Source organism: Sciurus vulgaris, assembly GCF_902686455.1.
Source record: "Sciurus vulgaris genome assembly, chromosome: 8".
In the NCBI taxonomy this organism is placed as follows: Eukaryota; Metazoa; Chordata; class Mammalia; order Rodentia; family Sciuridae; genus Sciurus; species Sciurus vulgaris.
In genome coordinates this window covers 61,922,742-61,947,778 of record NC_136468.1, presented here as the reverse complement: position 1 = coordinate 61,947,778, position 25,037 = coordinate 61,922,742, and the positions used below count along the sequence as shown (strand labels likewise).

Genomic DNA, 25,037 nt, shown 5'->3' with positions numbered 1-25,037 from the left:
TACATACAGTTTTTTTGTATACAATCATATATCCATAAAGTGGTTTTTCAGTGCCGTATGAGATTTCTTGGATTTTGAAAACTTTATTTTTTGAATATATATTGTTTTTCTTATCTGATATTATCTTTCGGCCAGTAAATAAAGACACTAAAATAAAGAATTTATTATTCTTTTTCCCCAGTGCAGGCTTATTTTATATAACTAAATAGCTACTTGTCCTAAGTATTCATATTTTGGGGAATAATCACAAACACAACTTTTATTATAAATTAATATTTAAATTTAAAAAGCCCTGATTAATTACTAGGTTGGCTCTGTTGAGTGGATATTGGGAAAGGGAAAACACAGAGGAGAAAAGTAGAGGCTGAATATATCAAATACATAGCTCTTTCTTTAGTTATCCCTCCTAATTTCCACACCCATATATTGATATAATAGGTGTCTCCATTTTTTTGTGCTAAAAAAAGTCACAGATTTATCCTAAATTATGACTCTTCCATTCTTCTCCAGCCTCAGACTTGTCCTGAATTTCACATAGTGCTGAGTTAAGTAATCCCCATTCCCAGCTCTATCCCATTCCCTCCTTTCCCTTATCATCCATATGCAATCAGTCCCCAATTCCTGTTACTGCGTCTCAGAGATCAGTGTATTTTATGAAAAATGTGTAATCTATATATTATTTTAATTCTTTCAGTTAAATAAATGTTTATTGAACTTATAGTTGTTATGAAACATTGCTCTCCATTTCAAGTGAATGAAAAAATAGAAGAAACATAATTCCTGACCTAAATGATACATATGTATATGTTCTAAAAGGATTAAATGCAGTGTTTTTCAAGTGTACAGGTAATAACACAGGTAATATTCAGTAACCTAAATAATATTTTTGATATAATTTAAAGTACCTTGTCAGTACTCTCTAAATTACTTGAGACTAATTGATTTTTAATAGCACAAGTAAATAATGTATTAATTTTGGTGTCAAACCACTCAACCCATCTCTCTTCAAACAAAATAATATAGCTATTTATAACTTGTAATTGAAGAATGTTTTCAGCATTAAAATGCTGACATTGAGAAATAACTAGGCTGTGTACATTAATAAATGTATAAGTTTTATTTTAACAGCAAATTGACAAATTGAAACATCTGATAAATATTTACCTCTTAAAAATATATACTAAAATATTTCACAAATCATGAAATATTTACAGTGCACACAAATTCTACTAAGATTCTAAACACATTTTCATAATAAATTTCTCATAGGGTAATACATTTGAAATTAAAGTTTGAGAGAAGTAAGCACATCATAGTTGAAGACAAGTCAGGTTTTGAGAGCAATGAGAAAAAATATTACCTAACAGCAGCAACTTTACAGTTCTTGCTTCCCGCTCAGCATCTTCCTGAAGCTTTTTCTCCAACTCTTTGGACCTTTTGGCTGACTCCTTGCTTTCAGAACTAATTCCGCTTCCCATCTTGTGGTGTTGGATGCTTGTCAGTTTGTGTGCTCAAACTTTTTCAAATGCAGAATACAGCTCTGGGTTGGATATAGGATTTAAGAGCAGTGCTTGCTCAAGTTGCCAGCAGCTCATTCCCTCACACTCTAGGATCCTGCTTTGCCTAAGGAGATGCTTTCTGATCTGTCACCTGATCGAGGGATAAAACCATACACCCCTGATGAAAGCCGAAGAGGAAATTCATTATACTTTCAAATGAAATGATCACTTCTGGCCCACCTGCAAAAGTATGTCATCAGAGTAGCATAAAATAATGTAGTTATCAAAGTCTGTACACAGTATGATCTTCTATGTGATGTGCAATTCAGATGGAATGTTTTTCATTAATAGGCAATCTTTATTACTGACATTAAAAATTATTAACTGACAATGTTTGCATCTAATCTTCAGATATTTGGTTCTCTAAAATTTATCATAATCACTCCTGTGTCACAATCAGAATAATTATCTTATCCAAATTTGATGGTCTGCCAATGCTTGGATTGGCAAAGTTGTTGGTACTTTCTTAATATGTCATTAAATTAGAAAAAAATCACATATAGTTCTTAAGTTTATACATATTCTATTGCTGAAAACATAGAATTCAAGAAACAATTTTCTTAAGTTATTGATTTTAGTTGCATAGACTCCATCTCTATAAATTATGCTTTTGCTGCCTGTGGGAAAGTCAATCCATCAACACTAATTGAGGGCCTACTTAGTGTAGACACTGACTTGTGTTCAATTTAGGCAGTATATTAACTCTTTAGGACCATTAAGCAACAGCTGCTGTGCTGGAAGGACATTTTATTGCTTTGGTACCAAGGGAATAAGAACCAATGTTTTTTGAAACCGTAGTAATTTGGTTCTTCCTGAAAAGTAAAAACAGTTAATACACATAAATATGTCTCTATCTTTTTGCAACCCAACAAATTCTCAGGTACTACTTGAAAACCTGCAGACTTCAGGGCCAAGAAAATGTTGCAGTTTTTATTTTTATGAAGCATAAAACACTTAGTGGTAGTTAATCAATATTTTCCTTAAAAATACAGTTGTTTGCCTAAGGTAGCAGGTAGGTATTTCAAGGTACATTTTGGGATTGCTGAATACATGTAACTAGAAATGCTATGGTATTGTTAGTTCATCAACCTTTCAGTGCTGTGTCCAAATTGAACAGGTGGGTTTTTGAATATGCATACAACAAAGAAATAGGCTGCCAGATTAAATATATATTTCTGCTTTGTTTACTTTTCCACATTAAAAATATTGGTTCAAAAATACATAAACATAGTCAAAACATTCTGCATTTTATCCCTCCAAAGTCATATTATTGATATTATAAACGTTTGGAAAGGTACATATGCAAAGATTTGTGCAAATCATGGTATTGCTTTTACAATGCAAAGGACCTATCCTGAGAGAATGAGATTTGTGCTACCTACTTTATTTATGCTCATCCTTGGAGAGAGACCACTCTAAAAGCAAAACTCAGCATTTAAGATCACTTTTTGCTCATTATTTTTATATAGAAATTGAATACACAAATATTCAGGATTCTTGAATGTTCCATAGCAGTCAGTGAACTGACAGGATACATTATACAAATTGCATTCAAGTGTAAATATACCCCGTAGCTTTTTGACAGGGATATACCTTGGTTTTGAGTGGGTCTGTGTTTTTACTAAAGGCTTCCTAATTGATTACTAACTCAAACTGACCAACTCTTCTACAAGAAAAAGCATAAAATTTCTGCATTGGATAAAAACGAACTTCAATCTTTCTGAGTAACTAGATACATTGTCAACTTTGTGAGATTACTATTATTTTTTCCATCAGTGGTTCTATCAGTCCAGACATAGTATTTTGGGTATATCTGTACGATGGGGAGGGAGGCTGGGGCAAGACTAAAAAGAAAAAGCCTCCTTTTTAGCCCTCTCCCCTAGGTACCTGGGGCACAGTACCACCAATTAATTGTAATTATTAATACAGGTTTTAGTTCATATAGTTTCATGTTGGGTTGTAGATTTCTGTACATAAAGAAATGGTGAAAATAAAAAAAAAGGTATCTACTATTAACTTAAATGTTCACAGTATTTGTCAAAGACTTGCCATATGAAGTGTTGGAAAATTATTTCATGCTGACAAATTGATAGAAAATGGAAACCTTTCCCTTTCTTGTGCTCAGTGACAGTGTGGGTCTCTCCAAGGGTCAGTGTCATGGTTGATTAATCACAACACACTAGAAGTTTCAGAGACTAAAAAAATCAATAAAAAAAAAATCCCAATTTTAGTCTTAAAGAGCCTCGAAATATCCAATTTCAACTTTTAGTTCAACATTCACACATCCCCCTCAGCCTTAAAAATAATAGTAGCATGTTCCACTTCAATTACTAAAAATTATTACACATTTTAACCACTGAGGGAAAATTGATACAGGATGCTAATAGAAAAAGGAAACAATTAGATGCTCTAAGCAGAAATTATTTTTGTTCTTGAAAAAAGAAGCTTAAAACTATTCAAAACAGCATCACATTAGAGTTGCTATAAATTGACCCCTAAGAGAGACAGATTACACACATGCACACACACACAGACGTGCATACACAAACCCATGTGTACACACAAAAAAGCAAGAGTGTGTTGGAATGCTGTGTGTGGTAATCTTTACAATCATCATTGACAATGACTTTTTCTTTCTTTCTTTCTTTTTTCCTTTTTTTTCTTTTTTCTTTTTTTTTTCTTTTTTTTTTTTTTTTGACATCACAGTATTAGCCCAAATGTGGATATCATCCTTTGGCGTTAGCTTGCAGGAAAAAAAAAAAAAATGCTTGAGGTTGGATATGGAGAATAAGGCCTGAAGCTCAAAGTCACTGAAATACCCCAATATTGGGTAGTGTGAATAATTTTTCTCTTGATATTTTTGGTTAGGTTATCTGTGGAATCTTCTGAAGTGGATATTAGCTTTTATAAAGTTTGAGTGATCACTACATTACATTCTGAATTCCGCATATAGTCTGAGGTGACCTGCTTTTAATAACCTAATTTCAACCTGTGTTCCAGACAAAAAGACACCTGTCTTTTTGTCAATATTAATTATCTAGGTTTCTACAGTCAACAATCTAGATTTCCCTTGGGTTTATTACAGGTGACTGACCAGTGAGTGACTTCAGTGGCTCAGCTCTTGCTTAAAGTTACCAAGGCAGGCTGTCATCTGTGTTATTCTTTATTTTGTTCCCATATCTTATAAGAGGTGTTGATTTCAGGCATTGGATCCCTTAGTGGTTTGAGTTCTGGCTGTCTTAGTGATGACCTTTGTACTTGTATATTCCCATGACATTTGAGGCAAACCATACTTCTTTTGCTAATGGTATTCAGATGTGCACTTCTGGGAGCCTGAACATGGCATTTCAACTAGAGAACGCATGCCTCTTGGGGTTTCCTAAGAGCAATCTTTGGATCTTGAGGGAATTGGGCAAAACTTGATGTTTCAAGTTAGTACATTCAGATGGTATAATAAGTTTATGTTGCCTACATTAAGCAACTCTTATGTCTTAATGCCCAACACAGAGATGAATTTTATGTTCATTGCAATTGATTTCCACCTTTACTTATTCTACATACTCTCCTTTATGGAGTTGAATATGGTTATGTATAATCATTTCTCAATGAGAGTCAAAATTATTTCCCAAATTCTGAGATTTTTTATGTCTCTTAATCACATTTGCATTGATTTCCTTAGTAACTTCAGTTAGACTTATTGCAGTATCTTCATCATTAAATTTTCTAAGTCCAGGCTCTGATTTATCCCCACCTAACCTATTCAATTGTGCCAGGCTAAATCCCCACAATCCCAGGATTCATTATTATTCTTTCCTTCCTGGAACAAAACAAAGCAAAACAAAACAAATGGCTTCCTACTTATCACTGCTTTCTACCTTATTTCTGCTGCGATACACTCAGCAATTTATTTAGCACAAACTAACTCTCCAAATATATTTCTCAGTACTTCTCATAACACACTTTCTGTTGTAGCTGGGCCTTTATCTCTTTCCTAATGAGGCTTCCCATCTTCATTTTCATTCACACTTTTTTCCTCACTAAGAATATCTTTCTCCTCCACAGATGTCTTTTTTTTCCCCATGCTCCCCATTCTTCAGAAAAGACTTTGTGCACATGCTCTCCACTCTCCTTCACATCCACTACCACCTGTTGAGTGGTGGTTCTCAGGTTTCTGAAAGACATCTGCTGCCAGTAGGTTTGTTCTTTCCCATTAACTCTACAGTACACTTTCTAGTGGCCATGCCTGATAGTTCTTCTCTTCCGTTTACAAGCTCTAAACTGATACTGCACATAAGAAAATCTTGTTTATTGAAATAATTAGTGAACTGTGGGTGGTCAATATAGTACTTGACAACTCTTTGCTCCATCTTAGAAATGCAGGATTTTTTCCACTATATTCTCTGGAAATTAACTTTAATATGAAAAACAATGCAAGAAAAAATTAAATGCTAGAATCTAATAGGAAAGTATCCTTTGGATCAACTCATGCAAGTGAGTGAGGTTATACTGGTAGAGGAAAAAGCAGGATTGCACTGGGATTGCAACAGAGAACTCAGTCAATCCATGAAACTGAGATGGTTTGTCAGGTCTATACTGAAATCAGTCAAGAAGCCTGGGTCATTGTGTGCCTTTTAAGAACCAAATATTGGAGGTTGGGGATATAGCTTAGTTGATAGAATACTTGCCTAGCATACACAAGGCCCTGGGTTCAATCCCCAGCACCACACACACACACACACACACACCAAAAAAAAAAAAAAAAAAAAAAAAAAAAAATCAAATATTGTATGTGTATTAGCCGAGAGGCATTATTTTGAGTAAGATGGATATTATGACTGAGGAGGGTAATTTCTGAACAAGAACCAAGCTGTGACCTGTCAGTCAGGTGAATGATTTCATCTTCAAAGAGGGAATCTGGGAAATGCACCTGAGCTTTCATTAAACTACAGCCCTTATACCACTTGAATAGAAAAAAAATGCTTGATATATTCACTATGTCTGGACATGTCCCAAGATTCTGATTGTTCTTTTTTTGCTTGGGAAACTTACAAGAAGAAGTGTAGTGAAACAAACTATAGTCTTCAACTCTGTGGATCAACTCAAAACTGCAACTGTTATTCATCGTTTCCCTGTTCTGCTACCCATTCCAGGTTTCCCTCCCCTAGTTTAGAATCTGGGTGAATCCAGGTTTTTCAAGGACTGAAGGCATTCCTGGGATTTGTGTCTTTCACTTTTAAAACTGAGACAATGCTGGGCAAGCAAACCAATTTTCCTAGGAATATGGAGTTTCTTGGAATGGGGATTTGTAGTGCTATGCAAATAAATGGATGGAATTGGAGAATATCATGCTAAGTGAAATAAGCCAAGCTTGAAAAATGAAAGGCCAAATGTTTTCCCTGATAAGTGGAGAATGATATATAATGGGGGTGGGGGGTGGGAACTGAGAGAATAATGGGAGAACTTTAGAATATGTAGAAGGAAATGAGAGGGAGGTGGGTATGAAAAAATGGTGGAATTGTAAGGCCCCCAAAAAGGAAACCCCAACTCTGTCCCATGGATCGATGGCAACCCCAATCAACCGCAGGAGGTGTCACTTAATGCAAACCGCAAGAGGTGTTTATTCCAGCGCGTTGGGACCCAACTCGAGGAGTTGAGTCCCGAGCAAAAAATCTTGTAGGTTTATAAAGGCAGAGACCACACATCGGGAGGGGTCGCACATGAAAGGGAAAAGGGGGACAAAGCTGCTGGGAAATTTCAAAGGGGGTCTGGGTTTGCTGATAACATACAACATGTTTCACAATGTTTTACAACAGGGCGTAGATTCTGGTCAATAGTTTCTGATAATCCTACTGTTTGAGCACTATCTGGCTATCTGGCTCAATTTTCCCTGTTTGGGGCTGATTTCTGGAACAGCGTTAAGGGCTTTGTTCCCGTCACTGGGAGGGAGACCTTAGGGAGTTGAGATAAAACAGACAGCTTAAAAAAAATGTCCATTCTTTCAGAATGAGACAGACATCATTACCCTATGTACATGTATGATTACATGAATGGTATGAATCTACATTGTGTACAACCATAGAAATGAAATGATGTACCACATTTGTGTACAATGAATCAAAATGCAGTCTGTAAAAAATTAAAAGCTAAAATAAAAATAATTTTAAAAAAATTGGAAACACCATGGAAAACTGAAATGAGTTGGTCATATTCCTGACACAGTTGCATTCTCTTGGCTTATTTGTGAGATGTTGATGTCTCTTATCACTGAGTTCTTAGCTCTTGGTCATCACACCCTCCTTAGTCTGTAATTGCTGCCCTTGCTATTTACTAATAAAATTGAGCAAGTGTGTCAATGAACATCCCACCAGATAGCTTAGCTGCCAAGTGTATCATTGCCTTGTTTCATTGTATAACAGTAGTCAGTCCTGCTCCAAATGATCAGAGTCAGTTGTTCCTTCCTTGCTGATTTTTTTCCTTGCCTTCTGGGCTCTTGGCATAAAGGAGTCTGAAGTGATGAAAAGATAAATTCATATTTAGGATGTGTGTTGATTATAATCAAAGTGAATGGATGTCTCTTCTAGGGTGAAGATCATACAGTGTAATCAATTTGCTAATGGCTGACTGGTCTCCTGAAAGGATAGCACTATATAGGGAGTTAGTTAATTTTTATTATTTATTATTCATTTTATTTTATTATTTATTATTTATTGCTTATAAAAACATCTGGCAGAAGCATTTTTTACATAAGTCTTAGTGAGTGGGAGGTCATGAGATCAGGTTTAAGCATAGTCTTCATCCCTGTCACTATGACTTCTCCATTGCTACGTCCATTGCTCTAACATTGGGCAGTTTGTGACAAAGGCTGAATTAACATCAACCAGGGGGGTGTTTCTGCCTATTGGTTACTTACAGCCTCTTTCAATGATGGATACTCATTATGAGGTGTTAACATGTAATATAAATCTTCAGCAAGTTCATTCAATCCCATCACCAGACCTCTTTGTCCCTGACTTTCCAAATATTTCATTTCCAGGACCCAGCACACCCAGACACTTTATTTATGACTACCCATATACACAAGAAAATACTCTTATTCATGGTAATTTATTTTCACACAGAAGGATAATCAGGTACAGTTACCACAGCCTTTGAAGGAGCTCTCTTCACAGATGTCTTTCAGTTCCATCCTTGGGTAGGGAAATAAGATAGAAATAATTTACTATTGGTTTGCTCCTGCATATCAAGCTGACCTACCTGTATCAAACTTGGCCTGTTTCTTCCTGCTTTACTTGGCTACAAGTATCAGCTAAGGGAGGAGCTTTGGCGACTTAGACTATTGATTATGTAGCTTACTCATGCCCTTTGGTCATGCATGAGACAAATTCCAGTAATACTCCCACCAATCAATGGGATTCTGACTTGGTGAGTCTTTTGGAACCCATCCCATGATAGGTAGCTCTGGCCACATAGTCACTTGATGTCCTACAGTCATATGTTCCATTTTTACCAGCCCAATAGCATAAAATAGCTGTTTTCAAATGGTACATATTTCTGCTGTAGGTGACATAATTTTGCTCTGTACAGGTCTGTGTTATAATTCCCCTATTTTGGTTTTCTGCTAACTCTACAAGACATAGCTTCTCACTCTCACCTAATGGTTTTCAACTGCCAGTGCTGTGGCACCCCAGTGTGTATTTGTCAATATCTAGAGACATTTTGGTTGTCATAAAAAGGTAAGGGAGATTACTACAGGCATCTAGTGGCAACTGTTAAGTTTTCTACAGTGCACAGAACAGCCACCTCTCCACCCAGCAAGGAATTATCTAGCCTATCTGAAAACAGTCTGAGGTTGAAACACCTTGCTCAAGCACTGGAAATCTATTGAACACGTTCATTCACATAATAGAGCTTCTTATGTGACTCCCTAAACCTGTTGCATATCCTTTTCCTGTTCTGAAAGTCCTTTGTATCACTTTATAAATAAGTTTGAACTTACAATACTTTGGTCTATAACTGCTTATATTGTCTCTATGACTCATAGAAACCTACAAGGTGTGGGTTTCCATTTTAGTGACTAGTTGCAAGGGACAATAATTCAGTTCTTTATTTATAGAGACCCTGGCATATTCCAGACTACTAGATTCTTAGAAATTTCACTGATCTGGCAGAGGCTCTGGATCTTTGTAGGATTTTCCATTCATCTTCTTGAGCTCATTATGACTTACCAAGGCTACCAAATATACTTACTTTTTATCCAATTAATATGTTGTGTTCAATGCAGTGAAATATTCAGTGTTCTGAGGAATGATAAGATGATAGAGAGCTCTTTGGCATAACTATGACAGAATATGAGAAAGTTAACATAGGCCCTAGGATAAATCAGTCAATGCTTATAATCATTTGCTCAACATTTATGCAAACTTTCTGTTTAATATTAGATAGAAATGGAAAGAATATTTCCACTGAATCAGCAGCCACTTACTATGTACTTTAGTCTATTTTGATTTGTTTTAAAAGAGATAAACCAATGAACAAGACATCAGTAACTAGTCTTGCTACTTCACTCAGTTTGTAGCCATCCACTACTGTCTGCCAGGGGACTTTTGTTTCACATTGCTAAACTAAGTTAAATAGGATATGATGTAGTCCACCATTTCCAAATCTTTATATATTTAAATTGACAATAATGACTACTTTACTCTAAAGTTCAATATTGGTTTCATTTAATTTAATGGCTGATGTATTAATCTGTTTGGGTCGCTGTGACAAACTATCACAGACTGAGTGGCTTAAGCAACAAAAGTGGATTTTCTTACAGTTCTGGAGACTCAAAGATAGATAAAGGTACTGGCAGGATTGGTTCTGGTGGGATCTTTCTTCATGGTTCATAGATGGCTGCTTTGAAGAATGGCCACTCTTATCCTCCTAAGAATGATCTTTGCTTCCTCTGATTGTTTAAATTGAGTACACTTATCAGTTGCTCATTTATTTTGACTCATATAATGCTGTGTTCTATTAAACAGTCCCATAGGACTTTGCATGTCAGGCTTTCCCATTTGTCACTCTGACCTTGGTTCTCATGACACTATACCATCTTTGGTTCTCATGGTTAAATGTTGGCACCTGGCCTCTATTTATTTTGGAAACCTTATTCCATTGATTTGAGGAAGACTTGGTCTATAACTGTCTTTTCTGTCATGAACACTTGCCTGTAAAAAATAGCTTTAATAATACCAAAATTCCTTTCACTGGTGTATTCCTTTTAATTTTAGTACCTGGAAAACTTTATGTCAAACTCCTGAAATCTGATTCACTTCCAAGCCTTGTGTATTATTCATTATAACATACCCACTTCTCTGAGTTTTCCTTGCAACCTCTATCATTTGTCAACACTATATGCAAGCTTCCATTGACATCCTGGAAAACACTATCTCTCAGAGTGTTGAATCCTGAATCATAGGAAGGATCTTTTGGATCATAGCTCTCCTTTACTGAACTTCATATTCCACCTTCCTTTGCTTCAGAATCTATACCAATACCTATGCCTGTATAAATGGAGAGCAAATAAAAATAACAAATAAACAAATAAATAAAAGATTAAATATGAATATGAAGGCTGGAGTTGTGGCTCAGTGGTAGAGCGCTTGCCTAGCATGTGTGAGGCACTGGGTTCAATTCTCAGCACCACATATAAATAAATAAAGAAAATAAAGGTCTATCAACATCTAAATAATTATCTAAAAAAAGGAATGTGATATATATATTATATATATATAATATATACTCTTTTATATCTATCATCTTCATGTTTTTGGCCTCTGAAATTGCACTTAGGCTAGGGTTTGCAGCTTTTTCGGTTTATATTGTCTTTCTTCAACTAGCAGTTCTAGATCTTTCCCTTGTTAGGCATGTTGAAAGTAGATTATAGCTATTGACTTGATCTCTAGGAGAAGTAAATGTAGATCCTCACTAAAGTACATGCAATCATGTAATACAGAGGCCTCTGAATTTTCTTCATACAAGGAGGGGGCTAGCTTTTAAAATGGAAAAGTGAACTGCTTCTGCCAGCCCAGAAAGTATAGGGGAATTTAAGGATTCAAAAAATTTTGAGGTGTTTCATCCAAGGCATCCCTATTTTAAGTCTTAGCATCCCTGTCTTTCCTGTCTTGACCTCATTGCAGTTGATTTGCAAATTTGAAGATTCAATTTTCTCTGGAGCTTTGTTATCCTTATGATTAAGCCCTACATTTCATCATCTCCACTGTAAGAGAAAAGTTGTATTTTTATGTAGTCAGGAATGCTCTCTGGGTTTTAGATGTTGGATTAAATTGGTCATTAATCACTACCATTGACCTTTGTCTTTATCTAGTGAATTCATAGTTGCCAGCAACAGCCATCAATATTATAGTCATTATACTTTCTACTTTCCCTATATCCCTCAAACATTGAGATTTGTTATACCTACACATTGTCTCTTACTAGTATTCAACTGGAAGCCACTATCAGTGGAAGCTTTAAAAAATTGTAATGCTACTGGCAAACCAGGAACAATTAATAATATACCTACCATGAAAAATGGAGTTCTAATTACCCAGCTGACTGGAAGATGGATGTAGGTAGTCTAGTCCCAATATCCCATTTTAGAGTTTGCTTCCTAGTATCAATCAGTCACTAAATACCTTAGATTAAGTTTCCACAAATAAAATAAGAGACAGAGGTTTGCATGAATAGAGGAAATGACAGGTATCCTTTGGCACATATTCTCATGTGACTAAAGGATGTATGACTGGGCATCAGGAAAAATTGAATTACAGGACAATTTCAAGAGACACCTCAGTTGATCTTACAGGGAATCTATAGCTGGAATGACTTTAGATTTGTGGAAAAGGAGGATGAACACCTGTGCTTCCAAATTATCCAAACCATTGAATGTGAGCAACCCTCTAGTAACAGCTATAGTCTTGGTAGAGAAGATCCTTTTGGTTCAAGTAATTCCTAGAGATAGACACAGACACCAATACTTCTGGTAGTTAGAAGAACATCTCAGTGATGAAAAAGTTCTGGGAAGGATACCAGTATGTTCACTCCAGTGACTTTTAAGAAAATATATTAAAGAGATAAGGAAATGAAAGACATGAACAACTCAAAGGAAGCAAAGGGAAGTAAGTGCAGGGGTTGAGGAAGACACTTGCCTAGTGTGTTTGAAGAGCTGTAAGAGAGCTAGGGACGTTGGAGTAAAGTGTGTGTGGAAGACTAGAAGAGAAAAGCAGAAAATTAGAGGGTGTGGGGGTGGACTGTGGGACTATCCACAGCTTTTTAGAGCAGGTTAAGAATTTGGCTTTTACTCCATGAGAGACTGAAAAAACATTGCAAGGTTTTGAGCAAGGTTATGACCAACATATAGAGAGAAGCATTTTGGACAACTTGTTTGGCAATATACTGAAGAGTTGTAGAGCAAAATCAGGAAAATTAATTAGAAAAGTTTTATAATAATCTGGGTGAAGGTGACATTATTTAGGCAAAATATTGCAATGGTAGTAAGTGGTCAGGTATTCGATACAAATTTCACAGGTGTAATTAGCAGGATTTGCTGAAGGATATGATGTGGGATTATTTGAAGAAAGAGGGGAAACTGAGTGTAAGAATGAAGGCACTAAATATTGAGAAGGGAAGAGGGTGGACATTAGCAAGATAGCAGAATAGGACTTTCTAGCACTCATACCACCATAGAAATATAAATCTGAACAGCTGTCCATAAATGAAAATACTTTCCCAAGAGCTAAGGAAACCAAGGAAAAGATTATTGCATCTAGGTTTAGCACAAAAATAAGAGTTGAAATGAAGAGAGTTGAAAGGACAGTTTACATTACCATACCTCACCCCTGTCCTAACTCCAGGTAGCACAGTGTGGAGACAGACTTTCAGATGGAGGAAGGACAGAAAAGCAGGTACTAGACTTAACCTCAGACTCCCGAACTGGACCTACTCAGCAAAATCCAGCGCCAAGCAGGCTCCCATAGCCCAATACTCCAGGGTGATACCTATCAATGAGGCCTCCAGGCCTAGCCTAACCAGTCTGACCACAGGGTCCTAGTCATCCCAGCACTGGGCTGGCTATAGGGGCTTCAGGTCCATCACAGCACTCACACAGCCACTATAGTCCTTGACATAGCCTATGCTCATGTCAGGTCAGCCCCATGGACCCAGATTTCAGGGTCAGGTCAATTTACTCAGCCGCAGTCCTCAGGTCCACTTTATAACCAGGTTGGCATCCCTTTTCTAAGGCAGTAAGTAGCCTGTCACTCACAGACGTAGGTTCTAGATGCTCTCAGTTTGGAGCAGGTCCCAGTGGCTCCATTCTCCAGGCAAGCTTCTATGGCCCTACAATCCAGATGACGGGGTCCAGGCCTCATCCAGTGCCAGATTGATCCCTATGGACCCAGCCACGTTCCAGGCCAACCCCCAATGAACCAGGTGCCAAACTCACCTACCTGATGATCCAGGCACCAGGCTGGCCTCAATGAGCCTCCAACAGCAAGCCTACCTACACATCAATCTGAAATGCCTTCATAGAGTCTCTGAATGGGCTCACTGGTGAAGGACTTTCCTAGACAAAGCCAGTCTACAAAGACTGAAAAAGTCCCTACATTTAAAAGCATGCAGAAATCAACACAAAGCCACAGGATAAAAAAACAAACAACAAACAAATAAAGTCTAGGAAACAGTATTACAAAAAGAATAAATAAATTACCAGTAAAGAATCTGAAAGAAACAGAGATTTATGAATGACCTGACAAAGAATTCAAAATAATTGAGACAGGACAAACTGTGGAGTGAGCAAATGGAAGAGAAAAAAAAAAAAAGTGCTCATTTTTTATTATCATAAGTTTAAGTATTAGACAGCTAAATTAAGTGTTCAAGCAGATTCATACATGATTCTAATGCATGACTCTATATTAGATTCATATATGTCTTGAATATAATTTAGGAATCATCAACATGACCATTAAAGTTACAAAAGTAGATGAGATAATCAATATGTAAAGATAGAAAAGAGACGTTCAAAGACAATCTTGAATGTCTTAAAAAGTTAAAAAGTTATTTCCAGTTGGGTGCCGTGGTTCATGCTTATAATTCCAGCTACTCAAGAGGCTGAGGCAGGAAGATTGAAAGTTTTATGCAACCCTGGGTCACCTAGCAAGAACTTGACTCAAAAAATAAAAAAGGGCTGGAGATGTAGTTCAGTGGTACAATGCCCCTGAGTTCAGTCCCCAGTACCACATATGCACACAAAACTTATTTCTAATGTAGAAGTTAAAAAGAAGAATATATTCTCCTCAAAGACACCAAAGATAGGAACAGTTTGAAGAAACAGGAGAGATCCACTCTGTTAAATTCTGCCAATTAGTCAAATAAAAATTATATTGATATTTAATCATTGAATCTGGTCAGGTTTACATTTAATATTTTCAGGGTCAAAATATAATTTGAGGCACATGTACTACATGCCTAAATATTTATATTTTCAATCAAGTTAACAAACTATTAGTGAAATATGTTATTTCCTCTTATTTAAAGAAGAAAGTAAATTCATAATTCTGCAAAAGGTCATGTTCAAATTTAGAACCCTCTGACTCTTTGAGTTCTATAGTGAAATGTGAAATGGTAAAAAACTTGACCCAATTAGCCTCATAGAAGCTTTTCTGAAAGCAGTTGTCCATAAGGGTTTTAACAGAGCTTGGACAAAGCTTGCCTATGTAAAGGCTCTGCCATGGCAGATCACAGAGTTCACAGCTGGAGGAGAAGTAGTGTTCCCTGAGTTCTGTTTGAGCTAGGACATCAAGTCTTTTCCTGCTCTTAGTGATCCTGTTTCTTGGGCTTTCAGACTCTCATAAGAATTTATATCATCAGTTCTCTGACTCTCAGGACTTTAAACTACATCACAGTCTTTCCTGGGTCTACAAGGAAACAAATGATGGGATTTCTCAGGCGCCATAATGGTGTGAGTAGATATCTTATACTAATTCTCTTTAAGAACTTAGTGAAATTATTTAAATTATTCATATGTCTAATTTACTACTGATACTAATGATAAGATGAAGACTTTACAATGAGAGATATCTGAATTAAAACAGGAGTTTCATCATTACTTATAAGTGACTCCATGAATCATTACACTAGGTACTGCCAATGTGATAGCATTGAAAGGGGGGAATTAAAGAAGTAATTAGTCCATAAGAGCTCCTCTGATGTAGGATTAAGGCCCTTATAAAAGAGACTTCCTACAATATTTGCTGACTTGTCCTTCCACCTTCTGCCATGTGATGACATAGCATTATTCCCCTTTAGAGGACACAGTCCTCACCAGACAACGAAACCTTCTGACACCTTGACTTTGGATTTCCGAGTATCTCCAACAGTTAGAAAATAAACTTCTGCTTTTTATTAATTACCCAAACTCAGGTATTTGTTAGAGTAGACAAATGGACTAAGATATACAACACACCTTTTATGTGTTACCCTTTCATGAATATCCGTAGGGAAAAAGATGGGAAGAGGGCTGGGGATGTAGTTCAGTGGTAGTATACTTGCCTAGGGTGTGTGAGGTCCTGGGTTCAATCCACAGTACTAACCAAAAGGGGAAGAATATTATGAGGAAACATAGTTTAGATTTCACAAATGATACTGGAAATATTTGAACTTTGAGGCAAACACATTGTAAAACATGCAATATTAAGAAGTTCGTTTATTACTTACAACATGAGCAAATGGAAACTCTTAAAGTATCTGATAGAATTGAGAACGTTTTTGGTAAATTTAATCTGTCAATCTTAATAATAAGAATCTAACCTAAAGAAACAAAAGTACTATTATATAAATATGTAAGTTTCCTTGGGCTATCATAACACAATGCAACACACTGGGTACCTTAAACAATAAAAATTTATTTTCTCTCTGTTCTGAAGACTGAAGTTCAAGATCAAGATGTTGTCAAGTTTTGTGCCTTTTCAGGCTTTTCTCCATACTCACAGATACCATCTTCTTGAAGCAGTCAGGAAAAGAAATTAATTTGTTTCAATGACTGCATCTTTCTTTCCCTTTCTTGTTCTGGTGAAAGAATAATTTGATATTTCTGCTGAGCCATCTTTTCTCCAGTGAATCCTCAAATGACTTTTCTTCCTATTAAACCCTACTTACGTATCTAATGAAATTTTGAACTGTTGTCTTTGTATAGAATGATTCTCCTGAAGAATATTTAGGGCAATACACAGGTATAAATACATGATTAGAGAGTACTGTTATAATGGGTTTTGGTAATTATCAAAGAATCACACACACAAAAACCATTTGAGGAGATCAAAGGACAGATCTATTACCATTATATAGAGCTTGAGATACATAAAGAAGTTATTACTTTAGCTGGGCTTGAATTACAAATTCAAATTTTAAATGGCTAAAAAGATACAGATTCAGAACATAATATAGAATACTAGAAGGTCACAGAATTTTAGGCTACCCACCAGGCAGACACAGTGTTCTCATGATTTTCTGTAAATCTCATAACACCTATTGACTTATTTTCCCTTCTTGTACAATAAGAGACTTACACATATCTCTTGAAAGTAAAAAATGTCTGTAAAACTCTTAGCATGGGCCCTGGAAGATCAAGATAGAACAGCATTTATGACTTTAACAGATGAAGGAAATTGCATGTCCTGCTACCGGGAGGGAGGAATTCCCACAGCCACAAAAAGATTGAGAGGCAGTACAGTGAGCTGCCATAAACATCACTGGTTTGAGAATTGTGTGAATCTGAGAGCAATATTAGACAAATATGGAAAAGTGTATTCAAGTAGAATTGTGGAGATTGTTGAATTCCAAGTTAGGAGTTATTGTATATATAGGAAAGAACCAACCAATATTTTTGAGTAAGCCAAATGAAAGCAATGTTTTCAGAATAGAAAATATCTAATACCATGCTATAAGAAAGCAGAGCAGAAACAGAGAATCAAGCTAGTGTAATAATTAAAACATTAGAAAATGGAAATGAGAATTAGGGTACTGAATATGGGAGAGTGATTTTAAAATAATGTACAAATACCAGAACAATATCAAGAGAAAGATAGATAATGGGTGCATTATGGAAAGAGGAACATGAAATGGAAAGTCTCCCTTCTGAAACCTCCATTGATTTTGGAGGCTTGATATTCTAATTTCTCCGTTATCTGATTCCAGGATGCCCTTCTAGTATCATTCCTTATCACATTTTCTGAAGTTCTTTGCTGTATCAGGCAAAATCTCCCAGGACTTTACAGTGTTCATTAAAATAAAATCCTTGCCTGAGGAGATGAAATGTCTCAATAAATTTCATACATATCCAGGATACCAGGGTATATTCATTTTTAAATTAAAAATATATGCTGTTACTTTTTTTCAAGGCAAGCACAGAACCAGCAGTCAGGGTATTAGATTTGTATCACATTATGTGTTGACTCAAACAGTTTGGGTTATGGGCAATAATAAACCACTGGCAGAAGGTAGATACATTCCTCTGTTATCCTGCATAATATGTGCTTGGAGTAGGCATTTACTGATCACTACATAATTATTGGTTTTATTTTATTTGACCTGCAACTAATCCCTTTAAAAAGAGAGCTATTATAATGTATATTGAGTCATTATTAGCACTATCTTATTGCCCTCTTGACAGTTTATCTCTCCTCTTTCTCCCTCTCCTCCTTTTTGCTCCTCTTCCTTATACGTTCTTCCTTAACAGCTCAGAGGTTTCCAAGCACTTCCCAGTTTCCAAATATCACATTTTTTTCAAATCCTCCCACTCAACAGAACACTATAATTCAGACCCGTGAAGCTCAGCCCTATTAAAACTTTCTTAGCAAGCAACATGGGGTAATGGAAAGTCAAGAAGAACTCACTAAGCTTAAGTCTGTTACCTAAAAATAAAGATATCAATATCTATTGTCACAAGAAAATGAAAATATGAGAGAATGGTAGCTCAACACTTAGCACAAGGCATTTGTTACAAAATGGAATTATTCCTTGTCCTGTGCCAGAGATGTGTTCTGAGAGCATTAATCTTAATTACCAGTGCTGATTATGTTCCCAACATAATTCTTAAGTGTCTTAATGGATGTGTTTACCAAAATTTCCCATAAATATCCTATTGTGCATGCTGGGCCAAGCTACCTAGCACAGAACTTACTCCACTCGTTTCTAGAAATTTGCTGCCTGGTAGTTGAGAGCTGTCAGTTCTCCCCAGAAATTGCCCACAACTGAAAATATTTACCTTACCCTCTCTGGGAAATATTCTGTATGCAATGGTTGGTTTCCCAAAATAAGACAAATCTGGAGGCCCACCCCAGCCTCAGTTCTTCCGATGAGGTTGTCTCAGACCTCAGGATTACTACACTGCAGCCCGGCTGCAACCCCACTTATCACTCTGCTTCACTGTGCTGCTTTCTGTTTCCCTACAGATGATCTGAGAGCACTCCCTAAAAAGCTTGCTTCACACTGTTTCAGAGCCATTTTCACAGGGAAACATACCAGCAACATGCTCCAGGCCAATGATGTCCAAACAGACCATTACCACCGCCTCTTTCTGCAAACCTGCTCTTCACACTGACTTCTCTCCGCTGAACAGTGCCTTGACTCAGTGGCCCAAAATATCCTAGACATTCACTCCTGCCTCATTCCCACATCAAAGGAAGCAGTCTTTTTACTTTTCACTTTGTAATTTCCCTCCAACATATGACTCTTTCCACTCATGTTTTCATTACTTTTGTTCAAAAATTTATTTCTTCCTGTCTTATTATAATACCATATGAACTGGTGTTATTTTTTAATGCTTCTTCTTCAATACATTTAATATGTATTATTATAGATTCCTGTATTCTTTAACATATAGTGATTTCCCTAAAGCTCATCTAGACACTTGTGGTTTACCATAATTTTGAGGAAAAATTCTGAGATTGTGTTAAGAAGCACTGCTTCTTCCATACAATAAATACATTATTAAGAAATCTATAAACTTTGAAAAAAGTTCAGATAGATGTCCAAGAATGTTGCCTTGCCAGAAATGGAAGTCATTTGAGATGATATTACTCTTTCTGCTTTGCAGTGAGTGAGCTGAAGACCACTTCCTAGAACTAGATCTCACTAGGAATTAAAGGACCATGAGAATTTAGAAGCATGAGAAGAGTGGGACCAATTCAGTGGGAGAAATTGGGAAGAGTAAGTAACTAGGGTCACAAATGATAATAGTACATTTCCATTTTACTGAGGAGTGATCTTCCCATAGATTATTTGCTCCTAAACTTAATTGGCATAGTTTATCATGATTAGTCTTATCATCTTTCAAAAACACTCCCTAAGTGTTTTTGAGATTAATACACTTGTGATTTTTACCTGGGGTAACAGTTACCCAAGTTAGTCATAGTGCAAAATAGTAAGTTAACAGCACATGTTCAAACATGTGCTACTTCTGGGAAAGAACTTGTTTATGCAATGTGTGGGCACACGTGTGTAGATGCATGCACTTGCATGTGTGTGCACACATACGCACAAACTTTCACTCAGCTGCCATATAGAGAGCTTTCTTGACCTGGCTAATCAGTTCAATAAGCACTGGCTTGCCTTGTTATAGTGTGTAGAGTCTTGCATGACACAAACTATTTCCACAAAGCAATAATTGGAGTACCAAATATCAGCTCAAGTGATTAATTGCAATGTTAATGAAAAGCTCTTGGGTACAAAGGTTAACTTGGAACTTTTTTTTTTTTTTTGACAGAACATCATAGTAACTTTCAGAATTCTATCGCCAATTGCTTCTCTGAATTCACCTTGAATCTGCTAAGCTTTTTAACATGAACTTATTTCTCTGATCAGTTCCTTCATTGATGTGACCATACCTAGTCTAATTGGCCTGGATCATTATCTCCCAAGGCCATTAAACATCTTTAAACAATACAAAAACATATTTATGAATGTGTGCTATTGCTTTTCTTTAAAAGCATATAAGACATTATTATGGCAGAAGAGCATCAGGTCTGAGAGAAAACAAAGGAATCACCTGAAAAAATTAAATGAAAATTTCAGAATACTGTTTAGGAAATCAAATAATTCCAAAGACTTACTCAAATTTACATTTAATTGCTCATTTACTCATATTATATAAGATATTATAGACAAATGAGAATGAATGTTTTGATTTTTGTTATCATTTTGGCTATACTATTTTTAAAATAATTTAAATAGCTTGAAAGGTTTACAGTGAAATCCTAAGCTGTTCATTTAAATCTTTTTGATACTCCATAAAATGAACTTCTTGAATTTGTTCTTATTAAGCAATATAAATGCAGAGGAGGACTTTTGGTCATCATAGGACTTAAAAGAATCTCTAAAATATTTTTTTTCTTTGACTACATCAGCAATTTGCCTTTAGGCTGATTTCTTTACAGTTTTTGCCTGTTGACTCATGTTCACAACTAGCCAAAATAATTCAAAGCAAACACAAAATGAAAAGGCACAATCATTAGTTTCTGCATTCCTGGAAAAACCTTTCCAAGTACAAAGTAGTTATTATTATTATTACTATTATTATTATAGCTAAAAATCCCACCTTTAAAAATTTATGGAGTAGAAAAATGGAGAGTTTGGGGTTTTTAAATTTTTGAAACCTGTTATACCTTCCTGAGGCTCTAATGTCCTACTTCCCCCTCTACTTCCTGAGAAACAAACCGTAGAAACTCAGCTAGAAGATTCTTCAGAGCAGGACTATATTGCATTTATACTTTTTATCTCAGTCTTTCTGAGAGTCCTTGAGGCACAGAAGACCATAGGTAATCACTTTCTGACTGTCTCACTGATTAAATGTAGACATCAATGAAAGAATCAGTGATGAATAGACATAACCCTTGTTACATTAAATCTCTCACCTTGCCCTCCCCTTATTTTTTCAGGTTACCTGAAGAGTATGGGTATGATTGGCTATTTGCTTACTCTTCATTGTATTTAGAATTTTTAAAAAAATTCTTAACATTATTTTGGCTTAAGACTTAATACTACATTAAATGCCTTAAATTTAATATTATTATATGGAACTTGGGTATCCTTTTAATTCTTTGAAATCAACCTTGTTTTCTTTTTCTTTCTTTCCTCTTTCCTTTGCATTTAGAAAACATTTGGTCCAAAGAAAGCACATTCTTCAGGTTGTTGCATTATTTTTCAGAGGGAATCATATCAATTTTCTTGTGGTGTTTCTGTCTTACCCTGTAAGACTTTCAGGAGGCAATGTCAGGAAACTGTTATCCTTAAAAGTTGAGTAATTTAAAACTGAATTTTAAAACTGGTATGAAACAGAAGACATTTTACAACTTCTTTGAATAATAAGAGGAAATGAAAGAGGTAATAATATATTCTTAGAGGCACCAACAGAAAATGAAAGTAAAGTAAAAAATATAATGAAATTCTTTCTAAAAGGTGAATGAGCAAAATGGCAAATAAAGCATACTATGAAATAAGATATGGCATTAATTCTAAATTTTCATAATTATTTGAGAAGAATATGGTAGTTTATTATAACTGGGAAAAGCCAAAAGCTTGAAATTTTATGGTTATTTCATATTTATAGACTACATAAAAGTATGTATTAAAATATTTTATATTTGGGATTTGGATAATTTTCTTTTTTTTATGATTATTTTTTCCAGTGCAGGGAATTGGACCCAGGGCCTGGTACATGGTAGGCAAGCATTTTACTGCTGAGATATATCCAAAATCCCCTTAATTTTCTCAAATAAACCATCAAATGTAAGGCCAAGTTTTCTTTAATTAAGAGTGATTTCTAAAAGATCTTCTGCACACAAGTTCTCTGTCTTGCCATGCGGTGCCATATCCATTTCATAACGTAGCAAGAACATCCTCATCAGATGTGGAGCAGATGCCAGCACCATGCTCCTGAATATCACAGGCTCCAGAACTATAAGAAAATGGACCTGTATTCTTTATAAATTACTCAGTTTGTAGTATACATCTATTGAAACAGAAAATGAACTAATGCTGTGTCAGTAATGCAATTCGTGGAAGAACAGACAAACGTATTGAAAGAAGGGAGTTGCTCCCTGAATAGTACTCTTCTGAAAAAAATCAACATGTAGATTACCCATGAAGACCTTTAGCAGAAAATCACAGTTATCCAGGTATTTTAGTCAGATTTTTCATTGCTGTGACTAAAAGACTTGACCAGAACAATTTTAGGGGAGGAAAAGTTTTTTAAGACCTCACAGTTTCTTGGTCCATACACAGCTGATTCCATTCCTCAGGCTTGAGGTAAGGCTGAATATTATGGCAGAAGAGTGTGGTGGAGGGAAGTGGCTCACTTGATGATCAGGCAACAAAAACATTCTCCACTAGCCAGATACAAAATATATACCCAAACACATGCGTCCAGTAACCCACCCCTCCAGCACAACCTACCTACCTTCAGTTACCATTCAGCTTATCCCATTAGGGGATTAACTCACTAATCGGGTTAAGACTCTCATAACCCAATCATTTCTTCTCTAAACCTTCTTGTATTGTTTCATACATGAGCTTTTGGGGGATACCTCACATAACACCATAACACCAGGGTATGGTGATCCTGGAAGAGGATGAGCAAGATGTAGCCTTCTGAATAGAATGCAAGGAAAGCGTCAGTGAGACATTCATTAGAAGAACAACTGGTACATGCTGTTTCCTTGAGTTCCATTATCACACCAAGACAAAAATTTTTGTACCCCAAAAGAACACAGTTTCATCTTCAAGTTTGCTTGCAACCATATCTACAGGAGAGTTCCATAGTTACCACAGTTTTAAAGCCCAGTTCAGGGAAGTAGTTGGAGTCTGTACCATAGTTTTGTTTTACAGAAGGAAGTCATATAGTCTCCTCCCCAACTCTTATAACCATGCTGCCAGGCTACCCAGCCTGACCTACCAATAGGCTGAGAGTATACGTTTCATGCTCTACCTCCCACCAACAGCTTTTGATGCTAGGCCGCCCATGGCCTTTTCCCACTTGGCTCAATGGCACACACATTATCCCTTTTCCCTGCTGCCATCATTAAGAAAATATCTACTGAATTCCACGTTGCTGGAATAGCCATAAATGGGTGGCCTATGTCTATAGTTATCTGCATTGTATTCATTTGGGCCACTAGAGGAACTTCTCCCCTACGTGGCCCCCAGAGACAGAGGGTTTTCTCACTCTGCTGTGCCCAAAGCCACTGATTATAGTGAAAGATGCCTTACAGGAAGATTATACTATGTTACTCAACTGGACCCATATCCAACATAGCAATCTTAGGAACTGAGCTATTGTCTTATGGGAGCTGATGCTCTCTCTAGGGAGAGATACTGTCAGAACTGAATTGGATTAGAGGATATCAGCTATTGTCCACCATTGCAGAATTGCCTGCTTGCTTGCTTGTTGGGTGTGGAAACCCCCTTACCTCTGGTATCAGCAGTGATCTATGTGAGTAGGGAGTAGGGAGTAGGGAAACAGTCTAAGTTTGATTTTGGAGTTTGTTTTTCTTAACACATTAGGTGTTAGAAGTATAATTCACTAGAATAGCCATGACAAACAGAAATATGGGGTTTGGAAAGAGAAAGGATAAAAGGCTGACAGACGAGAAAACTTGGATTCCTGGGTATCCATGTGGTCACCCATGTTATGGAGCAACAGCTACGCTACAATAAGCTATTAAAGGTAAAAGTTACTAATGAAATTTAAGATGGATTCAACTCCTAGGGAGTTGGCTCACTGAATACATAAAGAAATTAAAACCAATAAGAAAATAGCAAAACATATAGTCCCTTTGTTATTTTTATCTGTATTAGCTAAGATAAAGATAAAACATAGCACTGTGTCAGGCCTTGAAGCTAGACCAAGATGGTAGTCTGTCCAAGCTCAGGCTATTACTCCTAAGACACTTCTGAGGGAAAAAATTATGCCAGAGTGACAGAAGTACCTCTAAGATCTTTGGTCACCAAGAAGGAAGTTAATGTAGGAAAAGAACAAAATCAAGAAATCATCAAAACTAGAAGCTATAATGTGAAGGAGTTATCTCCTTTTATAGATCGGTATAATCAGCTTCCTGATGAGCTTTTATTAAAATGGATTGTTAAAGTAACTAACAGTGTTTTTGGTTTGAATGCAACAGAGCTGAAGAACATGCTTGGGTAATGCAGGACCCACAATCCATTATAAAACAAACACATGTAATACAGACACATAGGAGTTTATTCCCTTGGCAAACTGGATAAAAGCCACTATAAGGTCTGTTTACCCTGAGAAGGTGGACTGTCTGATTTTCCCTATAAAATGCCAAATGAATGATACAGATGAGGAAGCTTATATTCTTCCTATCTGAGCCATGTTGGATTGACTTTTTGATGATCAGGATATTCAGCTGCTGCATATGC

General features: G+C 36.3%; 1 protein-coding gene across 2 annotated transcripts in view; it reads right to left on the bottom strand.

Moving 5' to 3' along the window:
- GNAT3 (G protein subunit alpha transducin 3) overlaps positions 1-4,283 on the bottom strand; it is a 61,581-nt gene extending 57,298 nt beyond the window's left edge. For both annotated transcript variants that reach the window (XM_079150572.1, XM_079150571.1), the window contains exon 1: positions 1,361-4,283. In XM_079150572.1, the coding sequence (XP_079006698.1) occupies positions 1,361-1,478 (118 nt within the window). In that variant the 5' untranslated portion in view covers positions 1,479-4,283. The remainder of the gene's footprint in view (positions 1-1,360) is intronic.
- Between the last annotated feature and the right edge of the window lie 20,754 nt (positions 4,284-25,037).